The sequence below is a fragment of the Molossus molossus genome, unplaced genomic scaffold (assembly GCF_014108415.1).
Source record: "Molossus molossus isolate mMolMol1 unplaced genomic scaffold, mMolMol1.p scaffold_m16_p_12, whole genome shotgun sequence".
NCBI lineage: Eukaryota > Metazoa > Chordata > Mammalia > Chiroptera > Molossidae > Molossus > Molossus molossus.
Genome location: NW_023425347.1, coordinates 32,482,313 through 32,495,345, shown reverse-complemented (window position 1 = coordinate 32,495,345; position 13,033 = coordinate 32,482,313). Strand labels below are relative to the sequence as shown.

General features: G+C 34.2%; 1 protein-coding gene across 6 annotated transcripts in view; it reads right to left on the bottom strand.

The window, feature by feature from the left end:
- Positions 1-227: 227 nt before the first annotated feature.
- The window catches only part of ZNF644 (zinc finger protein 644), a 99,870-nt gene continuing 87,064 nt past the window's right edge, over positions 228-13,033 (bottom strand). For all 6 annotated transcript variants that reach the window (XM_036255115.1, XM_036255114.1, XM_036255113.1 and 3 more), the window contains 2 exons: positions 2,962-3,064; positions 228-1,926 (listed from right to left, as the gene is read on the bottom strand). In XM_036255115.1, the coding sequence (XP_036111008.1) occupies positions 1,734-1,926; positions 2,962-3,064 (296 nt within the window). In that variant the 3' untranslated portion in view covers positions 228-1,733. The remainder of the gene's footprint in view (positions 1,927-2,961; positions 3,065-13,033) is intronic.

The window sequence follows — 13,033 nt, the reverse complement described above, 5'->3', positions numbered from 1 at the left end:
ATTAGGCATTTTGAAAATTAAAAATAACTTACAAGTACCTTTTTCTTATTTAGTGATACCCCAGGGATCAAGAAACCTTTGAATAGTCCATTCTGTCCAACTTCCTAATTTCACACAGTATACGGTATGTGAATAAAGTAAACTGCTAAGTATAAACAATTTAAATCAAACGAAACACAACCTTCCATCAGTGATAAAAGAAATGCTTCACACCATACACACTGTAATTTTCTTTAAGTCTTTTTTTTTATTTAGAGATTTTTCTGGTAAGGAGATATACCATAGGAAAGCAATTTCACTGGCAGTGAGGTATGTATATACTCTACCAAAATACTCCTTATTTAATGTTTTTAACTTTATTTACATACAAAGAAAAGTATCAATGCATATCCTTGTTTCAACTATAGTATTAACCATACTACATGAAATAAAATGAAATGGTGCTTGCATACAAAAACTGTTATTTGTAAAGGAATCTGATTTCAGATTAAAAGAACTAATTTGTTTTTGGAAAAAGTTTAAAAGAAAAATCACAATTTATCATGACCAAGACATCTGCACCATATTTTCCATTCCTCACAGCACATTTATTTCAGTAATTCTGTTATGTCGGTTCTTAGCATAAGCATAGTGTTACACGATTTTCATACATATAATCACATCCAAAACAAGTTCTAAAATTTAAATTGTAAACATTCTCATCATATGTAGAAATATTTCAATTGGTGTATTAAGTTTTGCTACTGATCAATTTTGGAAGAAAATATAAATGAGAAAGCCTATTCTAAATTGTGTAGTGAGCATCATTTATTAATTACATTTCTACAACGTTAAATAAAAAGGCAAACCTGTCCTGTAAGCATGTCAAATTTTAGGTAAAACGTTAAAAAGAAACAAATCTGTTAACAAAAGGATGCCTTGCAATAAAGAACATTAGATTTTTAAAATCTATTATGATACAAAAATGTCAAGGGTAAATAGCATCTTTGTTGACAAAGTAGGAGGTAGCATGGATGCACCACTTTATTGTCTGAGAAATGCAACTGGAGTAAAGAATATTTCCTTACCACAAATAATTTCCAGGACTATGTACATATTTCTTTTAGAAATACTTGTTTAAACAAATCTTCCTCCACTTTTTAGTATAAAAAAACCATTCCATGTGATTTTTAAAAAACACTTACACATCTAGATAGAATAGTACTCTGCCCTATTTGAGTGAACAGTCTCAATCTATGAAGTACATGATATTTAATGCCCTAAGTTGAGTAAATTTAGTTAGCGGGTTCCAGGTATTATACAAAACACTAAATACATACAAACAAAATATAATATCTTATTTTTCAATGCAAGCCTTGTGGGGAATAAACAGAACCTTGATTCTGATAACACTGCAGAAAACATAATTTTCAAATAAGTCTGTCTTTAAGTATCCATGTGCAACAGTTTATTAATGACTGCTTACATGTACTGATCTTCTACTGAATGAATACAGTTAACTGACAAAATCCAGTAAACCTTAAAAACACATCTTCCATCCTATATAAAATATATAGGCTACTTACTGTTTGAAGCACTCAATTTGTTCTGATGTCACCATAATTCACTTTCCCCCTTTTCCTGCTTTAGTATTTAAAAACGGATAATTTAATGTGGCTTAGAAAAAAAAAAAAAGACAAAGAATTTCAAATTTACATCCAATTCATATTTGCTATTTAAAAGGTTTCCTTGTTCTATGAAGCTGCTTCTGCCATTAGTAGAGAAAATGAAGTTTCTGTAATGGAGGCAGGCTTTTTAAACAGTGACGTGACTTCCACCATGCCAGCTCCAGTCCGTGGAAGATTAGCGTTTACAATGTGTCGTTGTAAGTGCTTAATCCAGTCTTCCTGAACAGACAGTGGTCCACGAAAGACTAAGCCACAAAACCTAAAGAAGTTAATGACAATTGTCTTAACATGACCAATTCCCTTTATTTAAAATCAATAAACATAAGTAGTAAACTTTACCATATATTGGAGAGAGTTCTTGACAACAGTTTCTAAATATATATAAAGTCAAAATGATTTAATACTATACTAAAACTGCCAATTCATGTTCAAAAGCTACAATAATTCCAGTAATATTTATAGAAATGGGAACTTTTTTATTAGTTAAAATTAAATAAAAGGTCTTAACATCTACATTTAAAACAACTGTATGTTCAAAATGTATCATTCTTTTTAAAAGACACTTAACCAACTCAGAATTCCTTTAATTGCATGAGGTTTAGTATGGAAGGGAGGTGTGAATAATTTGTATAGCTGCACTTAGAAATATGTTTCCAATAAGCAGAAACTAAAGAATTAAAAAATATATATATCAAACCAAACCAAATCAAACATAGCAAATAAATAAAACAAAAAAGCCACTTTTATAATTCACAGTATCATAGAGGCGCTTAGCTAATATTTAAAAAGTTGATCTATTAGTTACTGAAGTATAGCATTTATGAACTGACTTAAGTGAGTTAAGATTTTAAGCTTGTCTCCAAAAGTTCATTTATAATTTAATTGTGGAGAATGCACCTTCTGCCACAAATTTAAAATCCCAAATCAATCCCTGGCTGGTTTGGCTCAGCGGTTAGAGCATCAGCCTGCGGTCCTGAGAGACCTGGGTTCGGTTCCCGCTAAGGGCATGTACCTTGGTTGCAGTTTGTCCCTGGCCCTGGTTGGTCGTGCGGTGGCAGCCACTCGATGTGTCCCTTTCACATCGATGTTTCTCTCTCTCTCTCTCTCTCTCTCTCTCTCTCTCTCGCTCTCGCTCTCGCTCTCGCTCTCTCTCCCTCCTTCTCCCTCCCACTCTGCCGGAACAAAAAATGTCCTCGGGTGAGGATAAAAAAAAAAAAAAAAATCCCAAATCAAATAACTAATATATCTCAACGCAAAACCTGAACTAAGCAGATGTGGCAATATAAACACATACCTGCATCTGAGAATGTAAACCTCGTCAGCACCATGAGGTAATGTTAGCATTTTTTTCTTGCTTCCAGATCTTGACCTTGATTTCTTTTGCTTACAATCTAAGACTAAAAAAGGGAAAAAGAGAAAGACAGTTTTTTATATATTCCCAAATACACATAAATACCCCATACAGACATACATGTACTTCTAGAGGTCAGACCATCTAAATCAAGTAAGAAAAATCTGCATTTATTTGCATTCCCTAAACATGCACTAATTTGCAGCTGTTTCTCTAACAGCAATAGGATTATCTACATACATTCTTCCTGTACTGCTTTTTCAAATAACGCTTTATCCCACCAAACTGAGAAAATGTAACTAAATACCTTGAAATTACTAAATTGGTCAATTATTACAATAATGGTATTTCTCTTATGATCATACATACATTCTAACATCTGGTTAAATCTCCTTATTGCCAGGAAAAGTATAACCTTTTATTTAATTTTGCATTTAATTACTACTCCATTAAGTAGATCTTGCAAGCTTTAAAAACTTAGTAAAAGAACATCAACAATGTAATAAAAAGTTCAATGAAAAATGAATTTTTGCCCTGGCCGATTTGCTCAGTGGTTAGAGCGCTGGCCTGCGGACCTGAGATCTGGGTTTGGTTTCCACTAGGGGCATGCATGTACCTCTGTTGCACTTTGTCCCTGGCCCCAGCTGGGGTTGTGTGGGTGGCAACCACTCGATATGTCTTTTTCACATGGATGTTTCTCTTTCTCTTCTCCCTCCCACTCTATCTGAAGATAAATGCAAAAATGTCCTCAAGTGAGGATAAAAAAAAAAGTGAATTTTATAGCCACTCTGAATTCTATAATAATAAATAGCCCTTAAAATTATATGATAACCCTACATATGAAAGGGCAAAAAAGCTCAATTTTCATTTTTTAACTCAATTTGTTTGCCATGTACAATCATATATGTTTTATTTTCTGGAAAATAAATACAAGTCCAGATTACTTCATGTAAGTTTATAAATAAACTGGAAGTTTAATGCTATTCTTTACGTGCTTTCATTTTACATGATCTTCCATAGCTATTTAAAAAATGTAATTAAAAGAAAAAAACAAGATTTTTATATTAAAGTGGATCAAAATTTGTGCTAATTTTTCTTGAAAATTTTTTATTGCTTTTCCTTCAATCAATTATTCCACAAAATCTAATTTAATAAAGTAGAAAGATATTTTTATAGGTAGGAATAGATAGGACCCAACATTTCATTGGTCTTTGAATACAACTACACCATTCTTTGGGACAAAAGGATGACAGTGTTACAGCATGCTGCTGGTCAATTAGCAGGAAGAGAAGGTAAGAATTTATATCTAGGGACCCAAGGGTAAGGGAAACAAATGTAACAGAAAAGTTACACAAATGGCTTTTCTTCCATTAACTTCCCATGTGAAATCCTGTGAAAAATTCTAGGTAAGAAAGAATAGGAACTGGCTATTCAATGATTCTATAAAATGAGTTGCTCAAAGTCCAGATCCCAAAAGAACAGATGCTATAATTACAAAACCAATAAACACATGGTTCCTTATAGTAGTCAAGTGGCCAGTGCTAATGAAAATGTCATATAAGAAAATTAAAAACCAGGAGAAGCCTAAATCATATTCAAGCCACTGGTTTCTGCTTCCTGTTGTCTACCTCTTTAAAAGTAAAATCTAGGGCTCACAGTCTCTCTCTGCTCATCCTCAGAAGAAGAATCTCATAAGTAAAGAACTGCATACAGGAAGTCAAGTAAGTATTAAAGAATGGCTTCAATAAAAACCTGGAATAGAAAAATTGTATGAGGTTTTCACTACTTATCTCAGTCAAGAGCCTGGCACATAATAGGAACTCAGCAAATACTTCTGAAGTAAACAATAAAGAAAAATCCAGTAATTTAGCCTCTAACATTTAACAGCCTATAAGTGGAAATTTGTTCTATCAGCATGTAATACATGTAACATTCGTGTAGAATACCTCTGCATCATTTGTTTAAAGGAATATGTTGCTAATGTCACACAAATTTTTCAGTGATCAGTTTAGCTTATGTGTAGAAACTAGGTTCTTCACAACCAACAGGAAGAGTGAGATATTATGTACTTTGTAATCATCACCTTCTTTTTCCTAGTTACATTGGCGAGTAATAGGAATTTAAATAAATTTTAAAGTAATTGATATACTAGTGGTAAAGATTTTATGACACTCAAAAGCTAGGTGTCATCTATTCTTTCCCTATTTATAAGAATCCCTGTCCCTGTTACACAGAACAGAGAAATTATTAGTACATCATGAGATTACAGGTAGAATCCTACTTTGATGAGCTTGCTGATTGTCAAAATTGCCACTGAATTAAAATTTCCTTTAAAATGTAAATAAATTACTGTAGGACATAAATAGAATACATTATAATAATCTTTTAAAAATTTGTTCACAGAATGCTGTTAGGTGTGTAAAACAAACTGAAGAAGAGCAGAGGATGATGAGAAAGTATGCAAAAGAATGTTTTATCAGTTACAAAGTATTCAAGTTACATTCAGATGCTGTCTGTGATACTTTTTAAATGGAACTGGGTATGTTTACTCTGAAATGTAGAAATGCTTTTTTTACTTAATATATTGAGGAAAAAAGAATTCTGATGTTATATAATCGAAAAACCATGAATATTAGACTGTTTTATAAATGATCAGCTCTAAATTTTAAATGAGCATGCTACAGGTTTTGTAGTAATTAACATTTGAAGGTATTATGACTTCGAAAAGTAGGACAACTCTGTCAGCATATGATTATTTCCAGCATCCAGGGTTCCAAGTAAGTTTAGAGAACCACATGCATTGGGAATCCTTGGAAACTTGTCTGTAAAATAAGGATATTAAACACCTGGGACCTCTGGTAATTAAACTTAAATATTTCAGTGTCTTAATATCTCTATGATCATTTTTAAATGTCTTAGCCCCTGAAATGTCACTATTTAGAAAGTAAAACATGAATATATTTTACAAGAACAATTTTTTCTAATATCAGTATTCAACCTTTACCCCCGAAGCACTGCCTAAACAATTTAGAAAAATCTGTAAAAACAAATAAAAAATAAAACTGAGTGTTTAACATATTAATATGCAAAGGAGACAACGATATGGTATTCTCTATATGAAAAAGATGATTTACACAAAATGTTCCATTAAATGAAAAAGATGATGTACAAACATGTTCATTACACACACGTTCTCATTTAATAGGTTTTATTATATCTAGAAAGAAAAGCAGTTTTATTCTGGACTGTACCAGGAGTCACTAGAACATTTGAAAAAAAGAACATCACTAACACACTCAGTTTTAGTATAACGGGACTCATCAATATTTGTGATAGACAACCAAAGGTTTAACACAGTTGTGTACATTAATAATCTGCCAAATAGGTGACTATACAAAGCCTTTATTTGCACTTGTGTCAAAAAAACAAAACATATACATACACACCATTTTCTATCCAAAGTATTTTATTTATTTTTAAATATGTTTTTATTGATTTTTAGAAAGAGGGGAGAGACATAGAAACATCCATCTGCCGCCTCCTGCATGCCCCCAACTGGGGATCAAACCCTGGCATGTGCCCTGACCAGGAATCGAACCAGGGACCTCTTGGTGCATGGGACGACGCTCAACCACTGACTGAGCCACATCAGCCAGGCTGTCCAAAGTATTTTAATTAACATTGTTTCTGTACTTAAAATATACAAAAAAATACTAGATTCATTTTAGAAAAATCTTAATTTTCTTCTCCTTGAGTGTAACTGCTTCTTTAGAAAGGAACAAACCCAGTCAGTCAAACATTCCTAAGGTTCCTATTTAGGTCAACAGAAAATGTTTAAGTGATCAGTTTTAACCAGAAGATTGTTGAAAAAAATATTGCAGTTATCTGATTTACATAGGATCTAAATTACTACTGGGAATATTTTACTTGCAAAAAAAGATGAATCGAACTGTACAGTCATATACAGAAAGTTTTAGAATATACCTTTTGGTAAATTAGTTATTTTGATCAAATACGAATGAAAGAGAAATACAACTGACTTATGAGCCCTCAAAATACTGGCATATTGGTATTCTACAAAATACAACAACTAAAGCACTAAACTGGATTGGTATAAAGCAAAACAATAAATAATACAACGGATACAAATTCAAGACCATTTTGAGACATTATTTAGTTTTATACATAGAAGAAAAAAGAATTTACTTTGGGTTATAACATTATGAAATAATTCCTTTTGTCCTTTCCACCTTTATGCACAAAATATACAATAATTGTTTCAATAAATATCATTTTCTTTTCAATTCACTACACATATGACATTCCAAGAATAAGAATTAACACCTCAAAATATCTGTGGTAAAAAAGCACATCAAACTAAATTAGCATTTGCTAACAAATATTCCTTTTTTTGAGAGAGAGAGAGGAAGGGAGAGAGAGAGAAACATCGATTGGCCATGTCCTGCACACCCCCTACCGGTGATGGAGCCCACAACCAGGGCATGTGCCCTGACAGGAAATTGAATGGGGTCTCAGTCTATGGGATGATGCTCAATCCACTGAACCACACTGGCCAGGCACCACCAAATATTCTTATTTGCAGTCATCCTCCCCTGTCCATTTCGTAAAAAGCCGTCATTTCATGTTTTGTTCTTGATTGTTGGCATCTCTGGGGTAAAGGGAAACTTCATATGTGTAATGACCAGATTATATATATCCAAAATAAGAGGCATGAAATAGCCCCACTAGAGGGAAGAAAATTTCTTCTTCATCTAATTGGCCTGTATAAGGTGGGCAGGCAATAGCAGCTATGAACTCATTCACAAAGAAAGTCGGGATAAAAATGACATGGACAGGTAAGCTATCATTCTACCACCATTAACAAGCTGGTGGTAGAGGTGATAGTAGCAGTGGTGAGGAGGAAAGAGGATGCATAGCCCCAAGGGGTACACAGTGTGATATGGATAAACAAATCTAGTTGGTACCATTAATCATTCAAGGTTCATAAGCTCCGAACATACAAAAGATTGCAAACAGCATTCTTTCCCTCAGCCTCAACTGAAAAGGCAGCATGGATTTTAAGGGACTGAGTAGGGGGGAATGAAACATGTTAGTTTGTATAACATTGGGACTGGGGGTAGGAAAAGCCATTTGTTGAAAATATTAGTTATTTCTTCAGCGTACACTTTTGTTTTTGCATAAAGACAGTTTACAGGTGAACGACGTATAGGGTCCTAACTTCGTTTAACACTCTTCTGTTGCAGTCTTGAAATTCTTAATTTTTGAACACAGGGTGCTACATTTTCACTTTGCACTGGACCTTGCAAATTATGTAGACAATTTTGGGTACTGAATACCCACCACCTTAAATGAAAAAGACAGCCAGCCCTTAATCCCACCTCTTAGTCATTAAAACAAACAAACTATTAAGAGCAATTATTATATTCCACTCTTCTACAGTTCATCAAAATTGGAAAGGACTCCCTATTCCCAATACCGATTCTTTGTTTCTAAGCTATATACTGCCATAATCAAACTAGTCATTCTCAAAATGTACATATTAAAGCAGTTTAAGTGGTTTATTGTTATGAAAAGCAATGTTTCCTTCCAATCAGATGTACACGTACACACACACACATGCACGCACACACAATTAACAACCCCAGAAGTATATTTTTGCCATTATTTTACCTTGATATTTTCACTCCAAAACTGGATCTTTTTTCAGTACCCTAAGTTACTTTCACTGATTTTTAGAGTTTGCATTCTCAATAAATTTTACAAAAATCACTAACCTAGAATCAAAGAGCAATCTGGGTAAAATTAATTAGCTCTTGCATGGTTTAACATTTTACCTGGAATAAGATGAAAAACAAAATATTTGAAAAGCAGATTTTCTTTGCCTTATATATGAGGTTTATGGCTTAACAATATTAGTCTAGACAAGTCAGGTAGGTTGAGTTTGTCCTATAAAGAGGTTGTATTAGGGTAGCAACAGCCTCATATGCTTGGTTCAGAGAAAGAGTTAAAGCAAATGAAGGAAGCTTTTTTAAAACTTGGGTCTCCCAAGGAGAAGAAAAAGCACACGCCATTTGTAGAAACCTCTGCTTATTCAAACTAGAGGGAATGACTAGTAAAAGAATATTTTGAGCAAATATTTTCAAGACATGAAGGGAAAAATATGATACTTTATCACACATTTTTATAAACAGAGAAATTGGAAGCAGAGTAGTTTTTCCAGCTTGCTAAAAGCCAAAAGCTAACAACACCCCAAGCTACAAGTTGCTTAGCTGGTCAGGGCAGTAAATTTATTATTTCTGTGGTGATAAGAAAAAATATTTTTAAATTCTCCTCAAGGTGGGTTGGACTTGCATGCTGTTTTACTAAGCAAAACAGGCATTCATCGATATCAAACCCTTTTCTAAGATACGTCTAAAATTGGCATAAACATTAAAATACATAATAACAAATGTGCTTTAAATTACTTTTGTTTAGAATTACCTGACTATGTTAGGTAGGATAGATAGTGGCTAGGGCAGGAGGAGGGAAGGGCAAGGAGTTTATCTCAGTCACTGAACAATGAAGTCAGCAAGAAGTCTTGGGACTTGTAAAGAAAAATCGCCAGATGTTCTCAAAATTCTGGGAAAAGCCACAACAATGTAAAATGGGCACCTTGAAATCTAGTCTGCTGCCCAAGATATCTGACAGGGGAACCTTGCAACCTATGGAGGAAAAAGTATAAAACCCCTGAACCCCCAACAGGCCAGATGCTCAGGCTTATGCTTTATGCCAAGTGTATTCTTAATAAATTTACTTGCTTTACTTCAACACAGCTTTCTGTTCCTCATCTGAATTCTTTTTCGCAAGCATGGTAAGAACCGAAGAGGGGAGAGCCCCCTTCCAAGAGGGGCAGCTCTCCAGTAACAAATATAATCACACTCCCTGTCTTCTAAAACTCTTGGCATTTCTAAAATATCATTTCATATTTAGTAGGAGTGATTAAATAATTGCTCCTGATTACAAAATTCGTTAAAAAAGGAAAACATCTTACTTTTAAATTTCTGTTAGATTATCTTTAATCACGTTCAAGTTAAATTAGATAGTGCTGACAATAATTATAATAGTAAATCTAAATGTCACACAGATCTGATTTGGCTTTTTCTAATTTTTAAGTACTTTACACATTCCAGCCAAAATTCTGTATATAATCAAACATGGTGCTGACCAAGTTATCTTGGTAACTCCCACGTAAGGCCACAATTAAATATATATTCTAAACACTGGATACCCAGAATTAACCTCATTCCTCAAACTCCAGACACAACAAAGAAATAGTATATCCTACTTTTCCACTTCTTAGATAAGTGAGGGACCACCAGTCTAATATCCAAAAGAGAACAATTGTGTATTATTTTATTATTTCCATAAAGCCACTTAAAGCAGATTACTTAGAGGTTAGCTGTGGCCAAGAAAATGCCTTACTACTGTAAGGCCTAACTATATCTGAATCCAGATTATAAACTGCATTTAAAAAATTAATGTTAGGCCCTGGCCGGTTTTGCTCAGCAGTTAGAGCATTGGCCTGTGGTCCAGAGAGACCCGGGTTCAGTTCCCGCTAAGGGCATGTACCTCAGTTGCATTTTGTCCCCGGCCCTGGTAGGTCGTGCAGGTGGCAGCCACTCGATATGTCCCTTTCACTTCGATGTTTCTCTCTCTCTCTCTCTCTCTCCCTCCCACTCTATCTGAACAAAAAATGGAAAAATGTCCTCGGGTGAGATTTAAAAAAAAAAAAAAAAAATTAACCTGTTAACCAGGGAATTCCCTTTTCACTGCATGCAACATTTGACGTATTTATACGTCCTGCTCGGTTAACAGGTTAATGTTTGAATAGAAATCATTAAAAAAAACACACACACAATAGAAATCATAGCAAACACAAGACTTCAACTGAGGATATAAAAATAATAGACATGTTAAAAAAAAACCAAATACATAAAAATCCAGGTTAAATTAATGGTTACAAAGAATCTAAACAAGGTATGAAAAGCAAAAAGAAAATCAGTAACAGAACCAACAGGAATGCTAGGGACTGGTTAAAACTTTTATGGAAAACAAGATGTTGGTCAAAAAAGAATGCCAAACAGAATTCCTAAATTTTGTAACAATGACCAGCAAAAGTGGGCATCATAAAATATAAATATGTACCACAATGGAACAAAAATTTTAGGCTCCATTCTCCTAAAAACAAACTTACTAATTCAGTTAGTGTGATTATTTGCTTTGTTATAATGGATAGTTGGATGATGAGATTTTATTGATAAATGACAGCCAGTGAGGTAATGAAGCCTACCTTTCTCTTACCAGACACCATGGTAGCTGATGCATTTACTTTACTGGTATAACCATCCTCCCAGTAACAAGCTTTAAAATTTGAGCCATCACATATGTCTCTTTCCTTTTATTCTTCTACCTCTAACTAATCTGCCAAATGTTTGCTTACTTTCATTCTACATCATCCGGACATCTATTATGCTTCCTTCACATTCCTATTGTCCTGTCCTGGTTCACGACTCCATTACCTCACCTACAATTTCTCCACCTCCCCAGCAAATCCTTTTAACATTTTACAAATTCTTTTTAAAAAATTCTTTAAAAGCAAATTCTTTAAAAAAACAAAACATCTTTACTAACCCCTCACAAAATTAATTCCAACACCACAGATTAGCATTCTATGTCCTTTACCTGTCTACCTCTATTCCATTATCTCCTACTTCCTAGTATTTTCAATAAACTTCCCTCATTGTCCCAAGGTGCTCTCTCCCACAGGTATATTCCTTCCCTACTCCAGACCTCCATTTCCATTTCAATCAGCCACCCTACAAGGTCCAAATCAAATGCTACTTCCAAAAGCCTAGCTGGGTCCTGGTCTAGTTGAAAGCAGCTTCCACTTCCTCCCATCTTCCACAGTATTTCATGCATGATTCCAATGTCATTTACAATTTGTCCTGTATTACAGCTATGTATCTATGTGCTTCTACTATACTGTAAGATATAATACATCTCTGCAGAACTTAGCACAATGCATAAACTGCAGTAAGAGCTGAAAAAAAATGCTTGTTGAATAAGTGAATAAATCAGCCAGCCACTTTTTAGTGTAGTGGGCAAATAGTCCAATTCTTGCTGGCATAATAAAACAATTAGTACCCAGAAGGGTTGGTTCTAAATACTCTGATTATTAGATTATATCCAGTCTTTTGTTTCACAAGGCAGAAATAAGAACAACATTTCAGAAACATTACCGTCTACATGATTAGGATAAAATCAAGTTTGACACTAGTCTTCTATTATCTGGAAATCTACTAAACTTGAACAATTCATTATCTTACTAATCCTGAATAAATGATACATTACTGTATAAATACATACTAATATACACTTTAATGCAAAAACAGTACTACAGAGATAAGTTATAACCAAGAAAACATGGAATCCCATCTTTCACTGTATCAGGGATAGCTTTCTAAAATACAAGATCGACTATCATTCCCTTATTATTTTTTCCCCTTTATTTTTAAAAATTCTTTAATGGCCCTGGCGGTTTGGCTCAGCGGTTAGAGTGTTGGCTTGCGGACCAGAGAGTCCCAGGTTCAGTTCCCACTAAGGGCATGTACCTCGGTTGCAGTTCATCCCCAGCCCGTTGGAGTCGTGTGGGTGGCAACCAGTTGATGTGTCTCTCTCACATCGATGTGTCTCTCTCTCTCTCTTCCTCCCTCCTTCCCTCCTGCTCTATCTGAAGATAAATGCAAAAATGTCCTCGGATGAGGATTTAAAAAATAAAATAAATAAAAATCCTTTAATGACTTCCTAAAATTTTTAGCATGCATTCAGAGCACTAACCCTACCTTTCCAACATTCCCATCTTCCCAGCCCCTATTGAACTTCAAATTTCATCCCTTTGTGTCACACTATGTTCTTCTTTCTATCTTGAATGGTCTACTTCATCTCTTCTTCCTAA